The sequence below is a fragment of the Balaenoptera musculus genome, chromosome 16 (genome assembly GCF_009873245.2).
Source record: "Balaenoptera musculus isolate JJ_BM4_2016_0621 chromosome 16, mBalMus1.pri.v3, whole genome shotgun sequence".
Classification (NCBI taxonomy): domain Eukaryota; kingdom Metazoa; phylum Chordata; class Mammalia; order Artiodactyla; family Balaenopteridae; genus Balaenoptera; species Balaenoptera musculus.
This window is the reverse complement of record NC_045800.1, coordinates 70,047,975-70,072,635: the sequence shown is the minus strand read 5'-3', so window position 1 is coordinate 70,072,635 and position 24,661 is coordinate 70,047,975. Positions and strand designations below refer to the sequence as shown.

The window sequence follows — 24,661 nt, the reverse complement described above, 5'->3', positions numbered from 1 at the left end:
AAGGTGTTCTTTCTTCCTGAATTTGTCTATAAAAACGTATACAATTCCAAGCAAAATTATACTAGAATATGTGTGAGAAGGGGAGAAAATGAAAGGAGTTACAAAAAATTTTTTAATTAAATACACTAAAAATAGTAATATACATAACCAAGTGGGATTTACTCCTGGAATGCAAAGATGGTTCAACATATAAAAATCAATCAATGTAATATACCACATTAAAAGAATGAAGGGCGAAAAATGATCAACTCAATTGACGCAGAAAAAGCATTTGACAAAATTCTACACCATTTCATGATAAAAAGTGCACAACAAACTAGGAATAGAAAGAACTACCTCAACATAATAAAGGCCATATATGAAAATTCCACATCATATTCAACAGTAAAAAACTACAAACATTTTAAGATTAAGAACAAGACAAAGATGCTTGCTCTTGCCATGCCTATTAAATATGGTGTTGGAAGTTCTAAATAGAAAATTAGACAAGAAACTAAAAAGACATCCACATAGGAAAGAAGAAATATCTATTTGCAGATGACATGATCTTATATGCAGAAAATTCTAAAAATTTCACAAACACAGGAGAAAATAACTGTTAGAAAAAAATTCTGCAGCTGCAGTATACAAAATCAACACATGAAAATCAGTCGCATTTCTATACAGTAACAATAAGCAACCTGAAAAGGAAATTAAGAAAATTCCATTTACAATAGCATTAAAAATATTTAATATAATACTTAGGAATTAACATAACCAAGGAGGCAAAAAACTTCTACACTGAAAACTACAAAATGTTGCTGAAAAAAATTAAAAACACAAATAAATGGAAAGAAATATTGTATTCATAGATTAGAAAACTTAATATTGTTATAATATTAATTCTACTCAAAGAGAGCTACAGATTCAATATAATCTCTATCAAAATCCCAATGCCAGGGCTTCCCTGGTGGCGCAGTGGTTAAGAATCCGCCTGCCAATGCAGGAGACACGGGTTCGAGCCCTGGTCCAGGAAGATCCCACATGCCGCGGAGCAACTAAGCCCGTGTGCCACCAACTACTGAGCCTGTGCTCTAGAGCCTTTGAGCCACAGCTACTGAAGCCCGTGCGCCCAGAGGCTGTGCTCCACAACAAGAGAAGCCACCTCAATGAGAAGCCTGCGCACAGCAATGAAGAGTAGCCCTAGCTCGCTGCAACTAGAGAAAGCCCGCACACAGCAACGAAAACCCAATGCAGCCAAAAATAAAATACATAATTAAAAAAAAAAAAAGAGACCAAAATATGAGCAAGCTATTTATATATTTTTAAAATAAGGCCAATAAATACATGAAACTCAAAAACACATAAACAGGAATTAAAGCAAGGTACCTTGTTTTTTGGGCGAATTAGGCATAAATTATGACTGACAATATCCAGTAGTGTTGAGACTCGTGTGGGAAAACTGGTGCTTCCATAAACTGCAGCTGTAAACAGGTACAATCTGTATGGAAATTAGTCTGCTGTTTCAGCGACCAGAATTAAAGGCCCTTCATTCTACTTTCAAAAATATAGTTATGGCTCTACATACTCAGTTTCGAAGGGCCAACTGTACTATGCCATTTTAAGAAAGGGACTTGAGCGCCCATGGATTTTGGTATCTGAGGAGGCCCTGAAACCAAGCCCCCATGGATACCTAGGGACAACTGTATTCATAAAGTTGGGAAATGGCACAAGTACTAGGATATTCATTTCAGCCAACCACTCTAGACACACCACAAATTTCTCAATCTGATATTACAATTTGGCCCTAATTTTCACATTATTTTTCTTATTGTTATTCCAATATGAATCCTCTCTGAAGCCAAGTGGTTTGCTTTTCCTCATACCATTCCTTCTACCAAAACCATTTTATACCTCTTCTAATATTATTATTGGGTTGGCCATAATGTTTGTTCAGTTTCTTCGTTAAGATGGCTCTAGTAGCGCTTAGGTGTCTTTAACTTCATTTGAAACAATTTTGTAGATTGCACCATGACAGCTGTCATACCAGTGTGAATTTAAAAAAATCAAAATTGGTGAATTTTTTTTTAACATCTTTATTGGAATATAATTGCTTTACAACGGTGTGTTAGTTTCTGCTTTATAACAAAGTGAATCAGCTATACATATACATTTACCCCCATATCTCTTCCCTCTTGCGTCTCCCTCCCTCCCACCCTTCCTATCCCACCCCTCTAGGTGGTCACAAAGCACCGAGCTGATCTCCCTGTGCTATGCGGCTGCCTCCCACTAGCTATCAATTTTACATTTGGTAGTGTATACATGTCCATGCCACTCTCTCACTTTGTAAATTGGTGAATTTTTGTATAGCCATTTTAATATTGAAGATGGAAGAAAAAAGTAGCATTTTTGGCATATTATGCTTTATTATTTCAAGAAAGGTAAAAACGCAACTGAAACGCAAAAAAAGATTTGTGCAGTGTACGGAGAAGGTGCTGTGACTGATAGAACGTGTCAAAAGTGGTTTGCGAAGTTTCATGCTGGAGATTTCTCGCTGGACAATGCTCCACGGTCGGGTAGACCAGTTGAAGTTGATAGCAATCAAATCGAGACATTAACTGAGAACAATCAACGAGAACAATCAACGTTATACCATGTGGGAGACAGCCAACATACTCAAAATATCCAAATCAAGTACCGAAAATCATTTGCACCAGCTTGACTATGTTAATTGCTTTGATGTTTGGGTTCCACGTAAGTTAAGCGAAAAAAACCTTCTTGACCGTATATCTGCATACAATCATCTACTGAAACATAACAAAAACGTACTGTTTTTAAAACAAATTGTGACCAGCGATGAAAAGTGGATACTGTACAATAATGGGGAATGGAAGAGATTGTGGGGCAAGCAAAATGAACCACCAGCAACCAAACCAAAGGCCGGTCTTCATCCGAAGAAGGTGATGTTATGTATATGGTGGGACTGGAAGGGAGTTCTCTATTATGAGCTCCTTCCGGAAAACCAAACGATTATTTCCAGCAAGTACTGCTCCCAATTAGACCAACTGAAAGCAGCACTCAACGAAAAGTGTACAGAATTAGTCAACAGAAAACACACAATCTTTCATCAGTGTAACACAAGACCGTATGTTTCTTTGATGACCAGGCAAAAACTGTTACAGCTTGGCTGGGAAGTTCTGAGTCATCTGCCATGTTCACCGGACATTTCATTGTACCTTCGGATTTCCATTTATTTCCGTCTTCACGAAATTCTCTTAATGGAAAAAATTTCAATTCCCTGGAAGACTGTAAAAGGCACCTGGACCAGTTCTTTGCTCAAAAAGATAAAAAAGTTTTGGGAAGATGAAATTATGAAGTTGTCTGAAAAATGGCAGAAGGTAGTGGAACAAAATGGTGAATACGTTGTTCAATAAAGTTCTTGCTGAAAATGAAAAATGTGTCTTCTATTTTTACTTTAAAATCGAAGGAACTTTTTGGCCAGCCCAATATATTATGCCAGTCACTCTTCAGGGCCCAAAATATCCTGTTTCCTCAACGAATGCATCCTTCAAATCTGTATCACACTTCTACGAATCCATAGATATTACTGCTTATCATTCATTAAGCACTTAAAATTGGTAACTGTACCTGACAACATCTTACATTTAAGGCTGTATACCTTACAAAACACATGTCTTAAACGGTACCAGTCATTAGAAGGTGCTCAAATATTTTTTGAATAAACGTATTTCAGTATTTATTCATATTAAATATTTACTCATATTGAATGACCGTGTATTTATTACATATACTATCTCATTCACACAACTACCTTGTGAGATGGCCAAAGCAAGTACTTATTATTCTAAATATTCTATTTGTTACTGTTATTTTACTGCTAGTTCTATCAGCTATTTAATTTCCCATTATGGTTATAAGTTTGTCTATTTTCTCTAATAGTTCTATAAATTCCAGCTTTATGTATTTTAAGTCATGTCACAGGTACTTAGAAAACTGAAATTATATCTTCTTGCTGAATAAACTCTTACCATGGTAAACAAAGCCTCTTTATCCCAAATAACGCTTCTTTTCTTAAACACTGTCTTTAGTATAGCCACGTCAACTATCTTTAATTAGTATTTGCATGGAAGTTTTTTCCCCATCTTGTTACAACCACCTTTAAGTATTCTTATGTTTTAGATAGATTTGTTATAAACAGCAAATAAGCGTGGATTTGTTTTTTTTTTTTTCACTGCGTTGGGTCTTCATCGCTGCGCGTGGGCTTTCTTTAGTTGCGGCAAACAGGGGCTACTCTTCGTTGCGGTGTGCAGGCTTCTCGTTGCAGTGGCTTCTCTTGTGGCGGAGCATGGGCTATACACACACGGGCTTCAGGAGTTGCGGCATGTGGGCTCACTAGTTGTGGCTCACGGGCTCTAGAGTGCAGGCTCAGTAGTTGTGGTGCATGGGCTCAGCTGCCCCGCGGCATGTGGGATCCTCCCGGACCAGGGATCGAACCCGTGTCCCCTGCATTGGCATGCAGATTCCTAACCACTGTGCTACCAGGGAAGTCCCAGTAAGTGTGTTTTGTGGGTTCTCTCCTCCCAGTTTTATAACCTTCCTTTTAATAGAAATGTTTAGTCAATTACATTTAATGTAATTACTGATATATCTGGGTTTAAATTAAATCTCTTATTTTGTGCTGTTTGTCTCACCTTTGTTATGTTTGTCTCTCTTCTTGCCTTCTTTTATTTTTATCATTCCATTTTTTTCCCCTTCTACTAGTCTGTATGATAAGTTGACTATTCTTTTAAAGCTTACTCTAGAATAGTGGCATCCAATAGATCTTTCTGCAATGATGGAAATTTTCTTATTTGTGCTGTCTAAAACCATAGTTACTAGCTAGATGTAGCAACTGAGAACCTGAAATTGGCTACAGTGAATGAGGAACTGATATTCAATTTTAATCAATTTAACTTGCCACAATATTCAACAGCACAGCTCTAGTTCTAGAATTTCCCACATCCTGGATCTAGCTGACTGCATCCTCATGGTGTTGTTTAACATGTGCCTCTACCCTCATATGTCCTGCAAATTAGTGGTTGAATGTAGAAGCTTGATTATACTCAAGTTCCATAATTTTTAGTACAAATACTTCATTGGTGTACTTCCTACCATATCTTCTCAGTAGATTCATAATGTGTGTTTTTCTTTTAGTGATGCTCAGGTTGATCACATATGAATGGGAGGAATGAAACCATGTACACTTGCTCCTATCTTTATAAGTTAACCCTGGAAAGACACTTGAATTACTAAAAATGGTTATTTAAAAGAGTGACAGAAAAATAAATAAATAAATAAAAATAAAAGAGTTGCAGAGTAAACTGAGCTGATGGGGACGGGGTGGGAGTGAAATTACTCTAGATGTATCTTTTTACGTGGCTTTGGTACCTAATAAAATAATTTTAATAAAATGCAGATTTTAGTAAAATGCAGATCAAAATATCTAGGTATGAGGTATAGAAACTAGCATTTAAAATATGGAGCTCCCTCCAAGATTTTCATGCACATTAAAGCTTAACCCTATCCACTGTGAGACTGCAACAAATATAAAAAAGGTTGAGAATCACTGCCTTTAGACATATATATCAGATTCTTCTCTTACATGTTCCACTGATCACTAAAAATTACATACCTGGACGAAATTAATCTTTTGCAGGAATATCCTCATCAGGAGTCACTTTATAATTACATCCTTAATCTTTAATTACTAAGAAAGTTCTTGTTTGTTTTAATAATAATCATTGTGTTTAACAATTGTACACTACTTAATTTTCCATGTAAAAGTCATCAATTAAAGAATTTTTTGTCAGGAAAAGTTTCTCTTTAAAAATGGCACACTTCTTTCTCCCTGGAAAAAGAATTATTGATACATAACCAATTTTTTTGACCTGAGAAATCATTATCAAATAAAACTGATAAGATCAAAGCTGTTCCAAATGAATGGGTCGAGGACCAGAATTCAGTACCCTAGGATTTCTTCCTTTTCTCCTATACTCTCTGGCCATTCATTCACTTTTCCAACAGACCTCAGAAAGCTCCAAAAAGCCAGTAAGGCTTAGTGAAAATCACTCTGAAGATCAATGATATTGTAATTCATCACAATTCTCATTTTGCTCTGGACACTAAGAAATTCAGAAGCAAATTTAACGCAGTATTATGTTAGCTCGCTTTACAAGCTTATTTACCTTTTTCCTTTTTGCAGTTTTAACCTAAACTTTTTTTACTGCTATAACTTTTAGTTCAAGGGGAACTAATCACTATTTCCATAAATATGTACATATGTTTATATATTTCAAAGCCATTATGAAAAGACAGGACACAAATAGTCTATATTCATATTCATTATTTATTCCCTTTATTAAGATGAACAATGTAAAGTTAAATGGTTTCCCTTAAAATGATTCACTTTGGTATTAAAATATAATAAGAGATCTTGAAAGTTAAGGCAATAGAACATTTTAGGGAATAGGTTAAACACTCTGAAATCTGATCTATATAATTTCATCAATGTGGTTTTGAAGATAAAGACAGACCAAAATAATAGTATGGTTCTATTCAACACATTGGAACAGTTTACCAATTTTAAGTTGTTTCACAGTTTCAATACCTTCCCTAGTACTGTATTGCCTTGATGCTAAGATTCAATCTAAGGAAAAACAATTTAGGGAAAAAATAAATCTTATATTAAATATACATAAAGCCATTCTGCATTAAATGGCAATGCATAACTTTATCCATACATTAACATAAACATACATTCCTTCTTCAATATTCCTCTGATTCTAAAGATGTTTTCTGAGTCTTACTTAAACTCAGTAATTTTGACAGGTGAATCAGATTTTTCAGCTCCTAAGTGACAGTCTTTCACAAGACATGAATTAGTCACACAGACCTCTCCTATCTTTGAAAAATTCTAAAATCTATTCCAGGAATGCTGACTTAGTTTCTACTTCATGTTCTACTGTTTCTACATTCTAGGGCATGAGACAAGAAATCTACATTTAAAATACACTCTTTTATATATAGCAATATAGAGCAACATAGCAAATACTAGCAGACATTTGAAATGAAGAAGCTAAATTCAACTTAAAATTTAAACACCTGCCATGATACTTCCAACTAGGGAGATGATTAGATGAACAGATACCTTCACCACAGGTTTTCAGGGGTAACTGAACCCGTTCAGGGGGTTATAAGGTCAAAACCTTTCACAATAAAACCAGGATGTTATTTGCCTTTTCCAATCTTACTCTCTCATCAGTGTACAGAGCAGTTTTCTACAGGCTACATATAGTGTGACAGCACTGTTCTGACAGGTAACTGAATGTGTGCTTTTACGTTGTAACGATTCAATCTTACTTTTTAATGTAGTAAATATCTATAGGTATAAACCACAGAAATCAAAGCTCTATGGGATCCTCAGTAATTAAGTTTAAAAGAATACTAAGACTGAAAAGTTCTACACTAAGGTTACACACTTTGCAGACACGACTACTACCATTACACTGCCACTTAACATTCAGCCTAGTGGTAAACAAGTTGCTTTTGACATGGACTGTATGTAAATTATGCCTTAATTTCAGAAACATTAAAATGTGGAAAATGTCTAGCTTAAAATCAAAGAAAAGTCGTATTTCCAGATTCATTAATAGTGTGTAAAATGTTGTTAAACTGGATTTTGTCTTTCATGAACAGAAATGGAATAACTAACACTTTATACATTATTTGACTCATTAAGAATCTGTTTTCTCATTGGACTCAGTTCATGCAATACCAAGTAATACCATTTTTAACAAGAGAAATGTTTGACATCAGAAACTTTTTATCAGCAAATGAAATTCGAAAGCAAGAAATGGGTTTTATGATTTCATTAACAGTGGGTTATAATATTTAAAAAATTCCAACGAAAGACTTTCGCTAAACACCACAACAGTTTATGCAGGGGATTAGTTAATTTTAAATTTCAAAGGATAGAGACACTGAGCACATCTAAGCATTAGAGAATGAAGTCTGGACTTTATCGAATAAGCGAAGGAAAAACTACTAAAGTGAGCTAAAGGGAAACACAGGATGAGTAATTTGTCCACAACGAATAGAACGGACTGAAAAAGGAATAAACTTTAAAGTAAAAAGATCACTTAATACATGCCTAGGGCAAAGAAGGTGTGGACTCAGTGGTAGCACAAATTGGAATAAAAGGGGAGGTGGGAGTGGGGAGTAGAAGAGATTGTAATTTGAAGAAAGAAATTTGTGTAACTCACTAAATACATACATTGTAGGTGGTGAAAAGGTGAAGGATGAGGCATCTTCAAGCCCGGATGAGACTTGAAGATAAATCTCAAAAGGGGAGCTTTTTCACATGAAGATAATAAACTACATTTTAGAAACATTAATCAGACTCAAATGTGGGACATTCATATATAGACACCAAAGAAGAATGGAGAGATGGTGGATTCCAACTGAAGGTCAATGCTTAAGTTCCAGATTAGTGAGTAATGATGCAAAGAAGTACAAGTAAATTCTCCAAAGGGAATAACAAGATTTGAAAAATAAAACAAAAAGAAACAGTAAGCAAAGGACTGACTTTCTAATACTAAATTAAGAAGATGGGAGGAACTGTAGTCACTAAAAAAAGAAGTTCCAAGAGGACTTGAATCATGGGGCTGCAAAAATCAAGAAAGAAAGGTTCAGGGAGAATATTTATCATAGCAATGGATGGGGCTTTTTTTCTTTTTCTTTTTTTTTTTTTAACTTTGAAAGTGTGAATTACTATATCCCTTTGGAGAAGCAATTTTTGACTTCTTTTAATCGATTTGAACCATAGGGTATTTTCACCAAGAATTAAATGTAACTGATCAAAACTTCCAAGTGCATGAAGAAATATATATGCTAAATTATTTTAAGATCCAATATTGAAGGCTTCAGATATTTTTCTTTATTCTACCTCAATTTATTCAACCATAAAAATCCAAATCCTATGATCTCATTTTGATCATCCAAAAGAAACACTGAACAGAAATCACATTATTTACATAGAATTGTGGTTTTTGTAATAACAAAACACAACAGACATGTCATAATGAAATGTTTCATTAACTCAGAATTAAGAGCTTTTGGGACAGACCAGAAATTTATTTTTGCTTAAAAGACACTTTATTCTAAGACATTACAGGTTAAAAAAAAAAAACTATTAACATCACAATTCTAGAACTACAGAATAGGAAATGCTCTGAACTCTAGACCAATTCCATTCACTGAACGGGATAAATAAGAAAACTGAGGCCCAAACTATAAATCAAGTACAATGTTAAGTGTACCTTTAAGAAATGTTTCTTTTAAGTGATCAGTTATGTATTATTATATATACTTATACTTAATTCCTATTTATTCAAACTAATTTCAAAATATGTTCTACTAAGATCTATTTTGTTATGCTGGTTTGAACAAATATAGATGAAATACTGTACCTGAAATCTGCAATCTATTAAGAAATACGTAATCCAAAATTTTTATTCATTCCAAACGAGTGTACTAGCCAATAAACCCCAATAGGCAGGTATCACTATATTCACACTTTTTAATTCAAAGGTCTAAGCATTTATCTACCCTGCTCAAATCCTGTATGACTCACAGTTCCTACTGGTTGCATCCGGGAAACTGGACTAGACCATGTTGTAACCTTAGAATTTTAGCACCAAGTCCAACCAAACAGTAAATGAATAATAAGCTGTTTTCTACTCATTAACCATGTATTCTATAATCAAATCAATAGGTTCTATATTATAAGAAGAAAATATTTTCAAAGGGTTTACTAATATAATTCCATAAAATAGCTAAAATATAAAATGAACCATAAATTCTACATGAAAAGATTCCACCCAATTAGATAATTTCAGAGAATGCTTCAACATCTTAGAATATTTCAGTATTTAGTAAGCAACAATCTTAAAGGATAAATTATATAACCCTTACAGATTTGTCAGATTAAGAATTTTATATCAAATAAAACACAAGTTTATTAAAAACCCACATAGAAAAAAATGTTTATCGGGGCATCAGGCAGAAATGTAATCACTGTCAAATCTTGAAACAAATGAAATCAGCAGTATTTGTTACTACCAAACTGCCACCATTAAAAATCAGGCCAACAGTGACAAGAGTAGAAAAATATAGTATTTATGGTTTACAGCCTAAAAAAGAAAAGGTTGCCATTTCTTTTTTAATTTCTGAAATATTAATGATATCTATTTGCTGAAATTTCTCTTTAACAATGAGGGGTTTATGGCATACTTCCTGACATAAAAATTCAAATGGTATTTCTTATTTTTAATTATTTAGAAAATTAGGTATTTATGTTTCATATACATTAATTTTTCAAAGCTCTGTAATACATCTGGACACAATAAAGCAGAACATATCACCATTCTTGAAAATCACTACTGAAATTATTCAAAATTATAAAGCAAAAATCTGCCTTAACCTTAAATAACAAACAAGAGTGTCAAGAAAATGCCTTTCATATGCCTTCAAAAAAAAAAAAAAAGGCAAAGGAACATTACCATGTATATCAGTTAACATGCTTTTAGTTCCAAAGAAGAGACACACCAAGAAAAACAGACATAAACTCAATTTATTCTTCCATAATGAAAAATCTCGTAAGTGAAAAATCCAATAGCTGTATTTAGGCTTCAGAAAACAACTTGATCAGCCATATTTTTTCTGTTGCCTTTTCAATTCTGTTAGCCTCTATTATGTCAACTTTGTCCTCAAACTGGTTTACCTTAAAGTAGGAAAATGGCTGTGGCAATTCCAGATTCACACCCACACAATACCCCTTGCCTTCATTCTGACTGGACTTATTTAGGGCCTATACCCATCAGTGTAACCAGAGGAGTTCAATTTCCTGATTGGCTTAGGAATACCCAGGCCCACCCTTTAGTCAAACCACACAATAGACAATGAATATGGGGAAGTAACCACTAAGGTACACAATTCCACACAACAAAAAAAGAGATTCAAAATTACGAGTAAATAGTCACTGATAATTGAGATGGTTGGTATGAATTAAAGTACACAAGAAATTGATGATATTCATTCATTTATTTGCCATTCAATGAACATTTACTAAACACCTAATGTTAGGTACTATACTAAATATGTAAAGGAGAAACAAAATATGAGTTTGAGAGTTGAAAACATTCTTTGCTCATAACTCACAATTGTCAAAAGTAACACATTAAACCTATAAACACAGGAAAATAGCCTACATACTTTTGATTACGTGGAAATATCCAGACATTTTTACTTTCAAATGCAACGTCTTCCCTATATGAAGCTAAGAGTTCTCATACTAAAATGTCTTTAGTCCAATTACCTTAATGAATGAAAACATTCTCTATTTTAAATTAATGGCATCAAAATACGTGCCAGAATATATCTATGACAGGTCAAAAGGGAAAAAACAAAACACCTCCTTCATTTAATTTTACACAGAAACATACACTTCACACCATTTACTGGGTGGCTATCTACTTTTAAAGCCAGCTAGTGGTTACAACTGCACAAGTTACGTGCCACCACAGCTACAGTTTACATACTTATTTTCCTGTACATAAGTCTTTAGGACCAATCACAATATAAATTCAAGGGCAGGGGGGGAACCTGTATGTACTCAAATCAGACATAAAAGTTTTTCTACCTACCAGCTAAACCAATTTTCCCTATGGTTAACTTATCCAGGTCATACTGAGCAATGAAGTAAAAATCATTCATTCATTCATTCAACACTGTGTGCCTAGACCAAAAATTAGTATTAGCAATATTACAACACCATGATATACATTTTAGATTTACCTAAAGAATTATCCTAACAAAACTTAAAGAATCAAATACTACCAACTCAATATGAAACTTAAATGAAGAGACAGCTAAGCAGAAAAACATAGTTTTCATATTTAAGATACTTACATTTAGGACATATAAGATCTGCAAAGTAACTTTAATCTACAGGTAGTACAGTTTAGAACAGCTTAAAATCTGTATTACAAGGTTAGCTACTCCTCACTAAGTGACCATTAGAAAATTCCCCCAAATACAAACAAATTTACATGTTTGGTCTATGAAACACAATACTATGATTTTTTGTTCCTTTTGGGTACTGAAAAAACCTGATAACATTTTTTTTTTTAAGATTTTTTTTTTTTTTCCCGATGTGGACCATTTTTAAGTCTTTATTGAATTTGTTACAACATTGCCTCCATTCCATGTTCTTGGTCCTTTGGCCATGAGGCATGTGGGATCCCAGCTCCCCAACCAGGGATCGAATCTGCACCCCCTGCATTGGAAGGCCAAGTCCCAACCACTGGGCCACCAGGGAAGTCCTAAAACCTGGTACTTTTTTTTTTTAATTGTAGAATGCTTTTTATTAGACAGAGAGTAATTTTCAAGTTAAAAAATAGATAACAATAATTGCCATACTTCTCATTTCTCTACAAGAAACTTTCAATCTGAGTTTTTGACAAGAGACTATTAGATAACAACTACTTTTCAAGTAACTTCACATTGATTCATTGTACTTCAAATAAAACATTTGCTGAGAACACTGTTCTTGTGAAAGAGATTTAAAATTATATTACATCACTCAGAAAGCAACTTGGTATGAGCATTTAGAAACTGTGTGCATTTGCTCCTTTCTATCCAATAATGAGTCCCCAAAGAACTCTTCAAGATTTTATCAAATTTAGTATTAATGGTAGCGGGAGGAAAGTTTTATAAGCGCTACAGAAAAATGTTCCATGATTATAAGTAAACCGCTTTTTTTCAATGTACACAAAATATCTTCATATTTCTCTACTGACATTAAAAAAACAGAGTTAGTGTCTTTCACCAAGTAACAGAAGTTTTTATTTGTGTGTGTGTGTTGCCTTTGTTGTTGTATCTGTGTTCTTCTTTTATGTTGCAATCAAGATGTAATTCAGTTCCTAGCATCCCTTCCTGAATTTTTGAATACTTCAGTTAATATCTTCCTTCCTTTATTATGACTTTACTTCTTCCCTGACTCTGTATTTGTTTCAAGCAATATATTAATATAAAGGAGACTGACTCAAAAGGATTCTTGTGTAAAAATAGAAATAATATTCTACAGGGGAAAAAGAATAACTGACCCAAGATCCAGAGATCCCAAGTGCGAATCTGTTAAGTGTCCATTCTCAGGAGCTCCAGAGCAGTTTCTATTTCATTTGAAACAGGACTGGGTCCTTGGTATGAAGATCTATCAGGTATAATGTACTTCAACTTCTCATTCACTCAGCAAATATCTAACCTCTTATGCAACACAGCGCAAAGTTGAGTGCAAAATTCTGGGAATTTTATTCTCAAGAAGCAGACTCAAACACAAACATCACACTCTTAAGATTTTAATCTGCAAGACTAAAGTCCAAGATAAAAGAAAAAAAAAGAGGACTTTGGAAAAGTGGAAACTTGGGCTTCCCTGGTGGCGCAGTGGTTGAGAAGCTGCCTGCCAATGCAGGGGACACGGGTTCGAGCCCTGGTCTGGGAAGATCCCACATTCCGCGGAGCAACTAGGCCCGTGAGCCACAACTACTGAGCCTGCGCGTCTGGAGCCTGTGCTCCGCAACAAGAGAGGCCGTGACAGTGAGAGGCCCGCGCATCGCGATGAAGAGTGGCCCCCGCTTGCCGCAACTAGAGAAAGCCCTCGCACAGAAACGAAGACCCAACACAGCCAAAAAATAAATAATAAATAAGTAATAAATAAATTAAAGAAATCACTATTAAAAAAAAAAAACTGGAAACTTTTGCGGGAAAATAGATGATTGCATCCAAAATGAGGAATCCCAGTGGGGAGGTCTCTAACCAGATTAAAAATGATTTTCAACGACATTGCAAAATGTCACGGTAACCTGGAATGTTTTATGAAAACCTGAGACATTTTTTAAAAATACTCACACTTTGGATAGGATTAGCTTGAAACAATGATGCAATCACATTAAGCTTCAAGGGAAGGTAGATGGGTAAGTGACTGAATGGATGGATAAATAAATAAGCAAGTAAATAAAGGGCTGTTAAGTTGTGCAAGGGAAGTAAAATGAGTAAAGTAAATCAATTTTTGCTCTATAATTAGCATGACAATATTATTCAAGGTTGAATATTATGCAACCCTACTTTTCTCAACTGTCAGCTTTCCTTCCATAATACTATCAATCTTCTAGAAAGTTCCTCAAAAAGTAGGGCAGTAATAAACGTTTAACATGTATAACAAATCAAGAACCTTTCTAAACAATGGAGCTACAAAAAAGAAAACATGCTGAGGGCTCATAATATATTTTACGTATTTCAATTTAATCAACTATTTGGTCCTCCTGAATTAAAAGGGTTCAGATAAAGTCTTTTGTTGGTTAATGTAATTCCAAGATACCCCAGAAGATTTTTCAAGCCATTTTTTTAAAAGTCACCAACAAAATAGGTGAAATTATACAAGCACAGCTGAGTAAAACTTCTACAAATTAAGCTCATTTACTTAAGAGATCACATAGTGATATCGCTAAAACTCGCAGCAGGAAAAAGTACAATAATTTTAGCCTTAATTTATTTATATCAAATCATGGTCATATTGTAAAAGAATATTTTTGCTACCATGGTGTGGTGGGCAGAATAATGCCACCTCAAAGATGCTCATGTCCTAATACATGAAACCTGTAACTATGTTAAACTCCATGCCAAAGGACAATTAGGGTTCAGATGGAATTAAGGTTGTTAATTAGCAGATGGGGAGATTATCCTGGATTATCTGGGTGGGCCCAATATGATCACAAGGGCACTTAAAAGTGTAAGGGGAAGCAGGAGAGTCAAGAGGGAGATGCGACTAGAGAAACACAGAGAGACATAAACTGCTGGTTTTTAAGGAGGAAGAGGACCACGAGACAATGAATGTGGGCTGCTTCTAAAAATGAGACCTAGAGCCTCCAGAAAAGAACACAGTTCTAATCACACCTTGATTTTAGCCCATGGAGACCCAGAAGTTAGACTTGTCATCTCCAGAACCATTATAATAATCAATTCGTATTGTTTAAATCACCAAAGTTGTGATAATTAGTTAACAGTAGTATAGAAAATTAATGCATGTGGAAATTCCTCATATATAAGACCAAAAATAAGAATAACTGACTAACTTTTGAGACAAAGCATCCCCTACTTTCAAGTTCTGATAATTATCCTTCCAAATCATGTGCCATAAATACATACATATCTGAGATTCCTAATGAACTTGCAGTTTTTAAATTACATATATTTGTAACCAAAAAAAAACCCACAAAAGTAATTAATAAAGCTCCTTTGGGCTTGATTTATTCTGCAGTAACAAAAGTCTACAAGGCAAATTGCATTTTGGTGATGCTAAACTGTCCCAAGTTTAACTTAGAAAATATGAATGCAAAAAAAGAAATATAAGAAAGTTTGGGAGTAACTCTAAATCTGTAGGTCCCAGGCTAAAAAACTCAGATTACACTGTAACAACATAAATTGTTTAAGTAAAGACTGTTAAAGGAAAACTGTCAAAGGTTCACATAGTTATAGTTCAAAACACATTTTTGAGGTAAAATTTGTATGTAGGAAATGCACAGATATTAAGTGCACAATTCAATGAGTTCTGACATATGTATGCACCCATGTAATCATCAAGATGCAAAAAGTTTCCATCATCTGAGGAAACTCCTTCCTGTTCTTTCCAGTTGATTCCCTCCATCCACGTATACTTTTCATTTTTAAATACCCAATTTATTATCTTGCCTTTTCAAACATGGTATGTGTAAACCCCCCTCCTTATATCATTTAAATCCCCATACAAAAAAGTAATTTTTTTAATATATTTAACTTCGATAACTTGACTGTTGCCAATGACATTCGTAATTTAAAACTATACTTCCCAATTTTCATGTATCTACTAAAACAAAACACAAAATTTTTAGGAAAACACAAAATATGTTTGTTTTGAAACAATTTAAAAATGCTGACCCATAATCTATCTTCCACATAAAGCCAAGACTGTAACATATCAGAGTAAAAGGAGAAAAAATAAAATCAGCACATGCTTTTTACACAAACTTATTGAATTGCCACAATTTGTAGAACCATTAAGAAATGTTTGGGTTGTTTTTTTTAAGGAAGATTCTCTTTTTCTTCTTTTCAACGAGAATAACCAACCAGAATCTCCAAAATTACCTCTATTCTGCAAACATATTTTGCAGTATCAAGTCGACATTAATACACGCCGCAAGAAACCGTATCACTGACTACATTCATGAAACCGGGGTTAGCAAAAACTCCGACAAAAGTATTAAGATACATATGTACATGTAAATTCGGAATTGTAAACCTGCATATAAACAAAAAGAAAGTTCCCAAATTTTAAATATCCACTGAAAAATTAAATACCCCACAGTATTACCAATAAATTTCATGGATTATGTATTCATAAGTCAATCTTTCAAAGCCTAGTCAATGTCTTGCCTCTCCTTGGCTCCCTAACTCCAACATGTCCCCCAGTGAAAACGTTATTGGAACACTAACAGCATATCCCGTCTCAGAATCTTGCACACTCCTACATTACTGAAAGAAAACACTGGCAGTATCACAAGTAAGGGAAAGCAAGCAAAGAAAAAGACACTTTAAGGTTCTGCAGAGTCTTAAACGTTTTAACTCACAATATTTCTTGCTTCATTTAAAATCATATAAAACCCAGGAATGGATGGCTTTAAAGCACTATTCCCTTCCAACAAAAAAACACAACACTATGGAAAAAACAAACGGAAGGAAAGAAGGGAGGGAGGGAGAGAGAGGTTAATTTCCATGGCCCTCCAAACCAAAAGTTTTCATTTTCATCGTTTTCTGTTAGAAATCCAAGCATCTACTGTAGAGAAAGGTTGAATCAGGGCACCCGCCACCGCCAGGGCCTTTGCCTCGGAAACACACACGAATCCCAGGACAGACTGGAAAACCAGAGATCTGTCTCCTTCCTTTTCTCCCTCCCCTTCAGCAACCTTACGGGATAAGTTTTCAGTCTCCAACGCCTGCACTGTTAAGACTTTCACACAAGAGAGGCAGGTGAAGCTGGCCCCCTACCGCCACGAGCGAGGGGTCCGCCCCCACCCCCACCCCCACCCCCACCGGCGCAGCACACGGCTGGCAGCCCCGCCTTTCCGTAAGGTCTCCGCGGCCGCCGGGGCGCCGCAGGGGAAGCCGCGGCCGAATCCCTCCCGGATAGCGGCCAAAGGGCCCGGGCGGGCGCCGGGGAGTCCCGAGGGGGTCACCGCCCCCGCTGGGGAAGCTCCTCGCGGGGAGGAGGCGATCCTGGCAGCGCACGTGGGCAAACCCGCCCAGAGCGCAGGAGAGGGGCGTGACCGCCAGTTGGCCGGGCTGAGCCAGGTGCCAGAGGTAACCCCACAAGGTGCGGCTGCGAGACCAAGGGGTGGGGCTGCGGCCGCGGGCGGGAGGCTGAGGGGAGTTTGCTTTCTTACCGCCAGGTCGGGATTGCGGCTGTCCCTATGTGACACCGCTCGGATAACCCCCGCTCGCCAGCCCCGCCAGCAGCGTCCGCTCTCCCCGCGCTCCGGCTGCGCCTCTTCGCCGACCGCCAGGCACAGGAACCGCTTCCCCACCAGCTCCGGCCGCGTCTCCACCGCCATAGCCGTCGCTGCCGAAGTGGCCGCTGCCTCCTCAGCTGCCAGGAAATCACCGAAACCCCGCTCCTACCGGCCGCCCATGCCGAGGACAGCTGACCTAGGGAAGGCGGCGGCCCCGCGAGCGAGCGCAGGCTCGGGGGCGCACCGGCCGCTCTGCCCAGAAGGGCACAGCGACCTCGGTCTCTCACAGTCCTCAACACTCCCCTGGACTCCCCGACTTGCAGCCTCTGGCTGCAGTTCCACAAATAAAAGAAAGAAACGGACAGAAATTTCCACACGGCCGGCTCAGGCCCCGAGGCAGCGCCGGCCGCTACTGCCACCGCGCCGCGGCCAGTACTACTCCGCCTCCCCATCCACTAGCGTGATTGAGGGAGCGCCTCGCGTCTCCTTCCGCCGGCGCGGGCTGGGGGAGGGAGCCGCGGGAGAGGGTCGGAGGAACCACCGCAGACGGAAAGTAGTGCCCGACGCTGCAGCAGCGTCTGCGGGACCAGCCAGGATAAAAAAAGAGAGAGTGGGGCGGGAGAAGGGAGTGCAGTTGTTCAGAAACGTAGTGTTTGACGTCCACCTCTCTACTCGTCGCTCCCTGAGAAGTGGGGGAGTTGGGGGTGAGGTGAAAGTGAAGTGTGCTGGTTCCACTCTGGGTCACAAAACAAACTCAAGGTTAAAAGCCGCATCTCCAGAGTGATGTTTTTCAGAACACATGGCGCCTGCAGTCTGAGTTAGCCTCAATTTTGCCTGAATTAACAGTCCCGTAGTCCCAGCAGCAAAACAGAGCAACACTTTCAACTGAAAACTAAGCCCACAGAACTCGGTCACGACAGAAACACAGTCCACGACTTTAAATGAAAATGAAGATAACACTGTCATCCTTTCATTCTTCCTGTTTTGGGGCGATGCTCATTACGGGTTTGAGCTATTCAGAGATTTACACCTCGCTACTGCTTTATTGTAAGAAAGCCAAACATCCGGTTGAGGGCTTTTTGTAAACATTCTTAAAATTCACAGTCTCTGCACCAATTTGAGTACTTTTAGTACTAGTACGTACGCCAAACTCACTGATCGGATAATAAAAACAGGGAAAGGCTCCGGATTCAGTTGGTAGAAAATACCGTGGAAAGAAAAGTATTTTAGCCAATCATAGTTCAGGAAAATAAATTATCTTTACTTCCCGTCCAATCATAACAGGACTTTGTAACCCATACACGTACAGATCTCCAACTTAGAACAATTACTCCTTCTTTGATCTAACCCTTCAATTCTTCTAAACCAAACCTCTATAGATGTCGGTGAGAAGTTCGATTTCAGACATGCATTATAGTGTTTTTTAAAAGGTAGTTTTCAAAATCCCAGTTGTGGGGTTTTTTCACGGCCACTAGTGATTACATCAACTCCCAAAATTCTTCTAGTCCAATAAAAACTTTTTCTAAATTTCGGTTTCTTAAAGATTTTTCTAAGCCTCCACCAAAAAAAAGTTACCTTTGTAAAGGAATTTACACTAGAAATTTGAATATTTAAAATAGACATAAGGCTTTTATCTGCTTTCTTACAACACCCAAGCTGAGCTGTTTGAAATGGAAAATACATGGCCGAAGCTAACAGGTTAAAAACCACAATTACAAGACAGATTTTAATCATCATTGTCTAATTTTGCTACTCTAAAGACCAAATGTAGAACTGTAATAGATAACAAAGGAAAACCATATCTAGAAATGCATACTGGCAAGTTGAGAGAAAAATTTAATTTTACTTGTGCCATCTTATTTCCAAGTCCACTCTTTTAGTACATACTGTATAATACTTAGCAAATTACCTTGAGAACTACAGACTAAGATTTCTATAAAGTCTCAATGTGGATTAAGGAGCCAGTAAAATAACCTGCTGAAAATAATCTAACATGTGGAAAGAGAAAAAAACAGAGTAAGAAGATCTAAATTCAGATACCAATTTATCAATGACTTGCTTTGTGATCTCTGGCATGACACAATTGCTACAACTGAAATTGCCTGCTTCCTAATCTCAGTGATAGTCTGGGAGCAAGTGAGAAAATATAAAGTCGTCTGAGAAAAGAGATGCAAATAACACTATTATCACATAAATACCATTCACTAAATGATATTTTTAGAGTCTAGGTTGTCCTGTTGCCTTACATAAAACTGCCAGCTGATTTTAATTTTGTAGGCAAGCTCCTCTAAATGGACCCTAGGAACCCTCTCTATATGTAGAATGCTGTCCTTTCAAGTGCTCTGAAAAGCATGTCAATCAACCAAATCAATCAAAACATTTCAAATGCAAAAACAAAAAGTTTTTCAGAAGGCCATATATCTTCATAACATTTTCAAACATCTTATATTCTTAGAACTATATTCCAGATAGCAGTCTACGAATCCCTTGACTACAACCAGTACCTAGGGTTCAATGACAACAACAACAAATCACTAATGTGTGGATGTTTTGCTTTTGGAGAAACTTGAAGTGCATTTTTTTAAGTGTAAAATAAAACGGCCTTAAAGGATTTTTGTTTGTTTGCTGGCATTTTTTTGCTTTGTTTCAGGGAGTACAGTTGACCCTTGAACAACATGGGATTGAACCGTGGGTCCACTTACATGCAGGCTTTTTTCCCTTTAAGTACTACTGTAGTACTACCCCATCCAGTTGGTTGAATCCACAGATGCAGAACCTCTGACACTGAGAGCCGACTGTAAAGTCATACTCAGATCTTCTACTGCACTGGGGATCAGCGCCCCTAACCCCCGAGTTGTTCAATAGTCAACTGTACTTACATTATTTTTGCCAGCAACTCATAACTGTAAATAACATGGAATAAAAATAAATTTAAAGTCAGACTAGAAACCTTAAAATATTTGTTTGTTCAGTTGGTTCCCTTACATCCTTTACTTTCATAAAGATCCTCAGAAAATGCCAGGATTAGTAACTGTAAAGAAAAGAAGTTATAATACTATAGTTGTAAGTTATAGTACTTCACTATATAGATGAAGACAGTGACACAGAAGTACTTGAAATAACTAAGTTTACAGAAGCTGAAAATTTAGATATATAGACTAGATCTTCTACTCTTTCCATCCCCAAATCCAAATATGTACATTAAATATATCCACACACACACATACACATCAATTCAGGCAAATTTCGTACATCCAATTATCTTAATCTATATACAAGATAAAATGGGGGATTGTTTTGTTTTTTAAAAGTCTACAAAAATTTATTTATAAAATCTACTTGGTTTATTAAAAAACCTGACTTATAAAGGAAGACAATGTATTCATTACAATGATAAGTGCCACAATTACCCACTTAATTATCAATAATTAGTAGTTCATCAAATTTAGTTTCATAAACAACTAGTTATTAATTTTTTACTTTTTCACTTGGTTTAACTATAGAAAGGGCCAACTTTCTGCTCTAACACATACCAGTATCCTGCATCACTATAGGTATATATTTTAAACATCACAGATAAAACAAATAGGTAAAAAAGTTTAGTGCATGTACAGACAGTCCTCAACTTAAGGACGGATCGATGTAGAATTTTTCAACTTTAGGACAATGTGAAAACAATATGCATTCAGTAGAAACCTTACTTTGAATTCTGAATTTTAATCTTTTCCCAGGCTAGTAAGGGTGGTACGATACTCCCTCTTGATGCTGAGCAATGGCAGCAAGCTGCAGCTCCTAGTCAAGCCATGCAATCACAATGGTTAACAGCTGATATACACTTACAACCATTCTGTTTTTCACTTCAGTAAAGGATTCAATCAATTACATGAGATATGCAGCACTTTATTATAAAATATGCTATGTGATATTAATATATCAATATTACATGATATTGCCCAACTGTAGGCTAATGTAAGTATACTAAGCATGCTGAAGGTAGGCAAGGCTAAGCTATGATGTTCTGAAGATTAGGTGTATTAAATGCATTTTCAACTTAGGATATTTTCAACTTCTGATGGGTTTATCTAGAGGTAACCCTACCGTAAGCCAAGTAAGATCTGTATCTTGTAATAATATTAGCCACAATATTTGTGAAACACTTACTATGTGCCAAACACTATGCGAAGTACTTTACACATGTAATCGCATGTAAATAAATCTTTATTTTAAAGATGAAGAAGATGAGGTTTACAGAAGTTTAATTAGTTATTTGCCTGGGAATACACATTAAGGAACTGGAATTCAAAACCAGACCTTATGATTCAAAGCCTCTGTATTATGCTAAAAAGTAACTTAAATGAAACAAGAAGGTCAGTTGCCAAGTTGTTTCCTCCTTATTTAACACAGATTATCCATAACTGATTTGTTTATTTTACACTTACTATGTGTCTCACATCCTGCAAGGTTCTGGAGATAGGGCCTCTGTCCTTAAGAAGTTCAGTCTATCTGGAAAGATAGACAATAGAAATGCCTTGGTTTGTTTAATATTTAAGGAAGTATTCCTGGAATGGAATACAAGGTAAGTTTAGTGCATTTTAACAAATAATTTTCAAATCTATTATAATTTGGAGGCTTTTATTTACTGCCAAATGTAAAGACTGGATTGGGTTATGAGCTCAGACTATATGAGTATATCTAGGAACTGTGGAAGCCAATGTTAAAATGAAGAAAGCCAGGAGTTTCAACTGAATTCTGCAAACAGAAGACCAATAATAGAATGGAATATAAATTTGTTATCATGCTTATTATTAAACCTTAACTAATACTTATCTAGGTATTTCCCTAAGCACTTATTTAAACTGAATTCCTCAACCACATTTATGATAATGATAAAGTAACTCAAATGTCACTTCCTTAAGGAAGCCATCTGATTCCAAGACTATCAAATCCCCAATTATGGATTTTCAAAACTTTTCCCATTTGTCTTAGTACTTATCACAATTGTATTTATAACATTTATTGTGTAAAAGACTGTTTTATATTTGTCTCCCTTGGCAGACTATAAGCTCCATAAAAGCAAGGACAATTTATCTTGTTCATAACAATACTCCCAGCATCCACTAAGACTTGAGCAGAATAGACACTCAATACATGTTATTGAATTAACGAATGAACATCGCAAAAAATGTACCTTTTTCTAAATACAACCCAACTAAGAGGAACTTAGAATCTCTCAATTGAGGGTCATAAACAAGAGTTCATGTTCTTTCCACAGGGTTATTCATCACCTTTAAAACAATGTCTTACATATATTATCTCATTTCATCATGGAAGTACAATGTAAAGCCTTCATAAAACTTGAGCTTCACCAGAAAAGCAAGGTGGTTCCTGAGGATAATTTCTAAAGAAGAGATACAGAGAAAGGGTTACAACTCACAAGAAAAACTTTCACTGTTACCAAATTACCAATTTAATGCAAACCCCAAAATGATCCTATAAGTATATATGCTAAACACCAGTCTATTCTTGGTATTCCAAAGAGAACAGTCTCAAATAATGTCTTTGATGGAGGTAACATACAAACATAACTTTCTGACTGTCTTCTTGATGCCATGTGGAAGGAGCAAGAGGGAGAAAGACGAAAAGAGGGTGAAAAGAAAGGAAGGAAGGAGAAATAAAGAAATCTCTACTGGGCCTCCACATTTGTTACCTAGTTTCCAATTCAAATTCTGGATGTGCTAGAACCCACCACTTCTTTTCAACATTTCTCTGTTAAAAATGAGACTTCAAATATGATTTTCAATGATAATTTTTTTAATTTAGAAAGAATGAACATAATAGCACTGAAAATTTCTCATTATAGAATGAGCAACTATAAGAAAAAGAATAAATGAAAAGTTGCCATTGAGCATACAGCAAGAGTCTTCCCGGGGTGTCCCATAGGACTTCTTGTTTGTCACCCCTCACACAAATGCTTCCACTATTAACTACCATTAAAATATGCATATGCTAGATGGCAGTTTGCACTTTTCATCTTCAATTGTTACATTAGCTCCTTCATTTATCAACAGGTCAGGTTCCTAAAGGGTTATGTATTATTCTCACAAGCCTTCACTATTACCACGTGTGTCAGTAGTGGCAAAGCTAAAAGTCCCAAAGAATGGCTCTGTTTATATCCATTAAAGTTAATTAAGTAAAAAAGCGTCTATACTTGTATTTAAAGCTACAAATGAGGGAAAGTCAAAGTAAAACCTAAGCTAAAAAGTGGCCCGGGAAGATCCCACATGCCGCGAAGCAACTAAGCCCTTTCACCACAACTACTGAAGCCGGCACGCCTAGAGCCCGTGCTCCGCAACAAGAGAAGCCCCCGCCCACCTCAACTAGAGAAAGCCCGCGCACAGCAACGGAGACCCAACGCAGCCAAATAAATAAATAAATAAAGTAATACTGACTCAAAATCACAGCATGCTTATTACTCCACTGAAGTTCCTCCCCACAGATGAAACTTCACGGTCAAGTACACACAGCTCTGAGGCACATTTCTTAAATTAATGGCATCTGGCTTCAAAGAAACAAAACCAAAACAAAACAAGACCTAGCAGTGAAATACGGGAAATCTTTAGTCATTCTTTTCTTTGGCATCTTCTAGAACAAGCCACATGATTACATATAATGAGATTTATAACATACTACAAAACATAAATATCCAATAAAAATAAATTACTCTATATAAAGGAAAGCATTGTCTTCTGGCTCCACGTGTGCTTCACTATTACATATAATTTATTTATTCAATTAAAGCGTGTATAAAATAGTGTTCCAATTCCAAGGCCTATGTTCACAGAAGCTCAGTATTTGGAGGCCCCTAGATTTTTTCTTTAAAAATCAAAATTGACACACATAAAAAAGAGACCTGGAAAAAACTTTAACTACAAACTTAAAATTCAAATCAACGTCCCCAAAACATTCTGCTACTTCAGGGCACATTTTGATATTATTTAAGATTAAATGGCCAAGAGAAATATTCA

General features: G+C 36.3%; 1 protein-coding gene across 8 annotated transcripts in view; it reads right to left on the bottom strand.

Annotated features, from left to right (window-relative positions):
- The window catches only part of JMJD1C (jumonji domain containing 1C), a 318,677-nt gene that overhangs the window by 239,281 nt on the left and 54,735 nt on the right, over window positions 1-24,661 (bottom strand). For 3 of the 8 annotated variants that reach the window (XM_036829653.1, XM_036829654.1, XM_036829655.1), the window contains exon 1: window positions 17,571-17,961. The exons of 1 other annotated variant lie outside the window; for it this stretch is intronic. In XM_036829653.1, the coding sequence (XP_036685548.1) occupies window positions 17,571-17,738 (168 nt within the window). In that variant the 5' untranslated portion in view covers window positions 17,739-17,961. Of the gene's footprint in view, window positions 1-17,570; window positions 17,978-24,661 lie in introns of those variants that run through there. 4 more of the 8 variants (XR_005016920.1, XM_036829657.1, XM_036829660.1 and 1 more) reach the window with 3 other exon arrangements.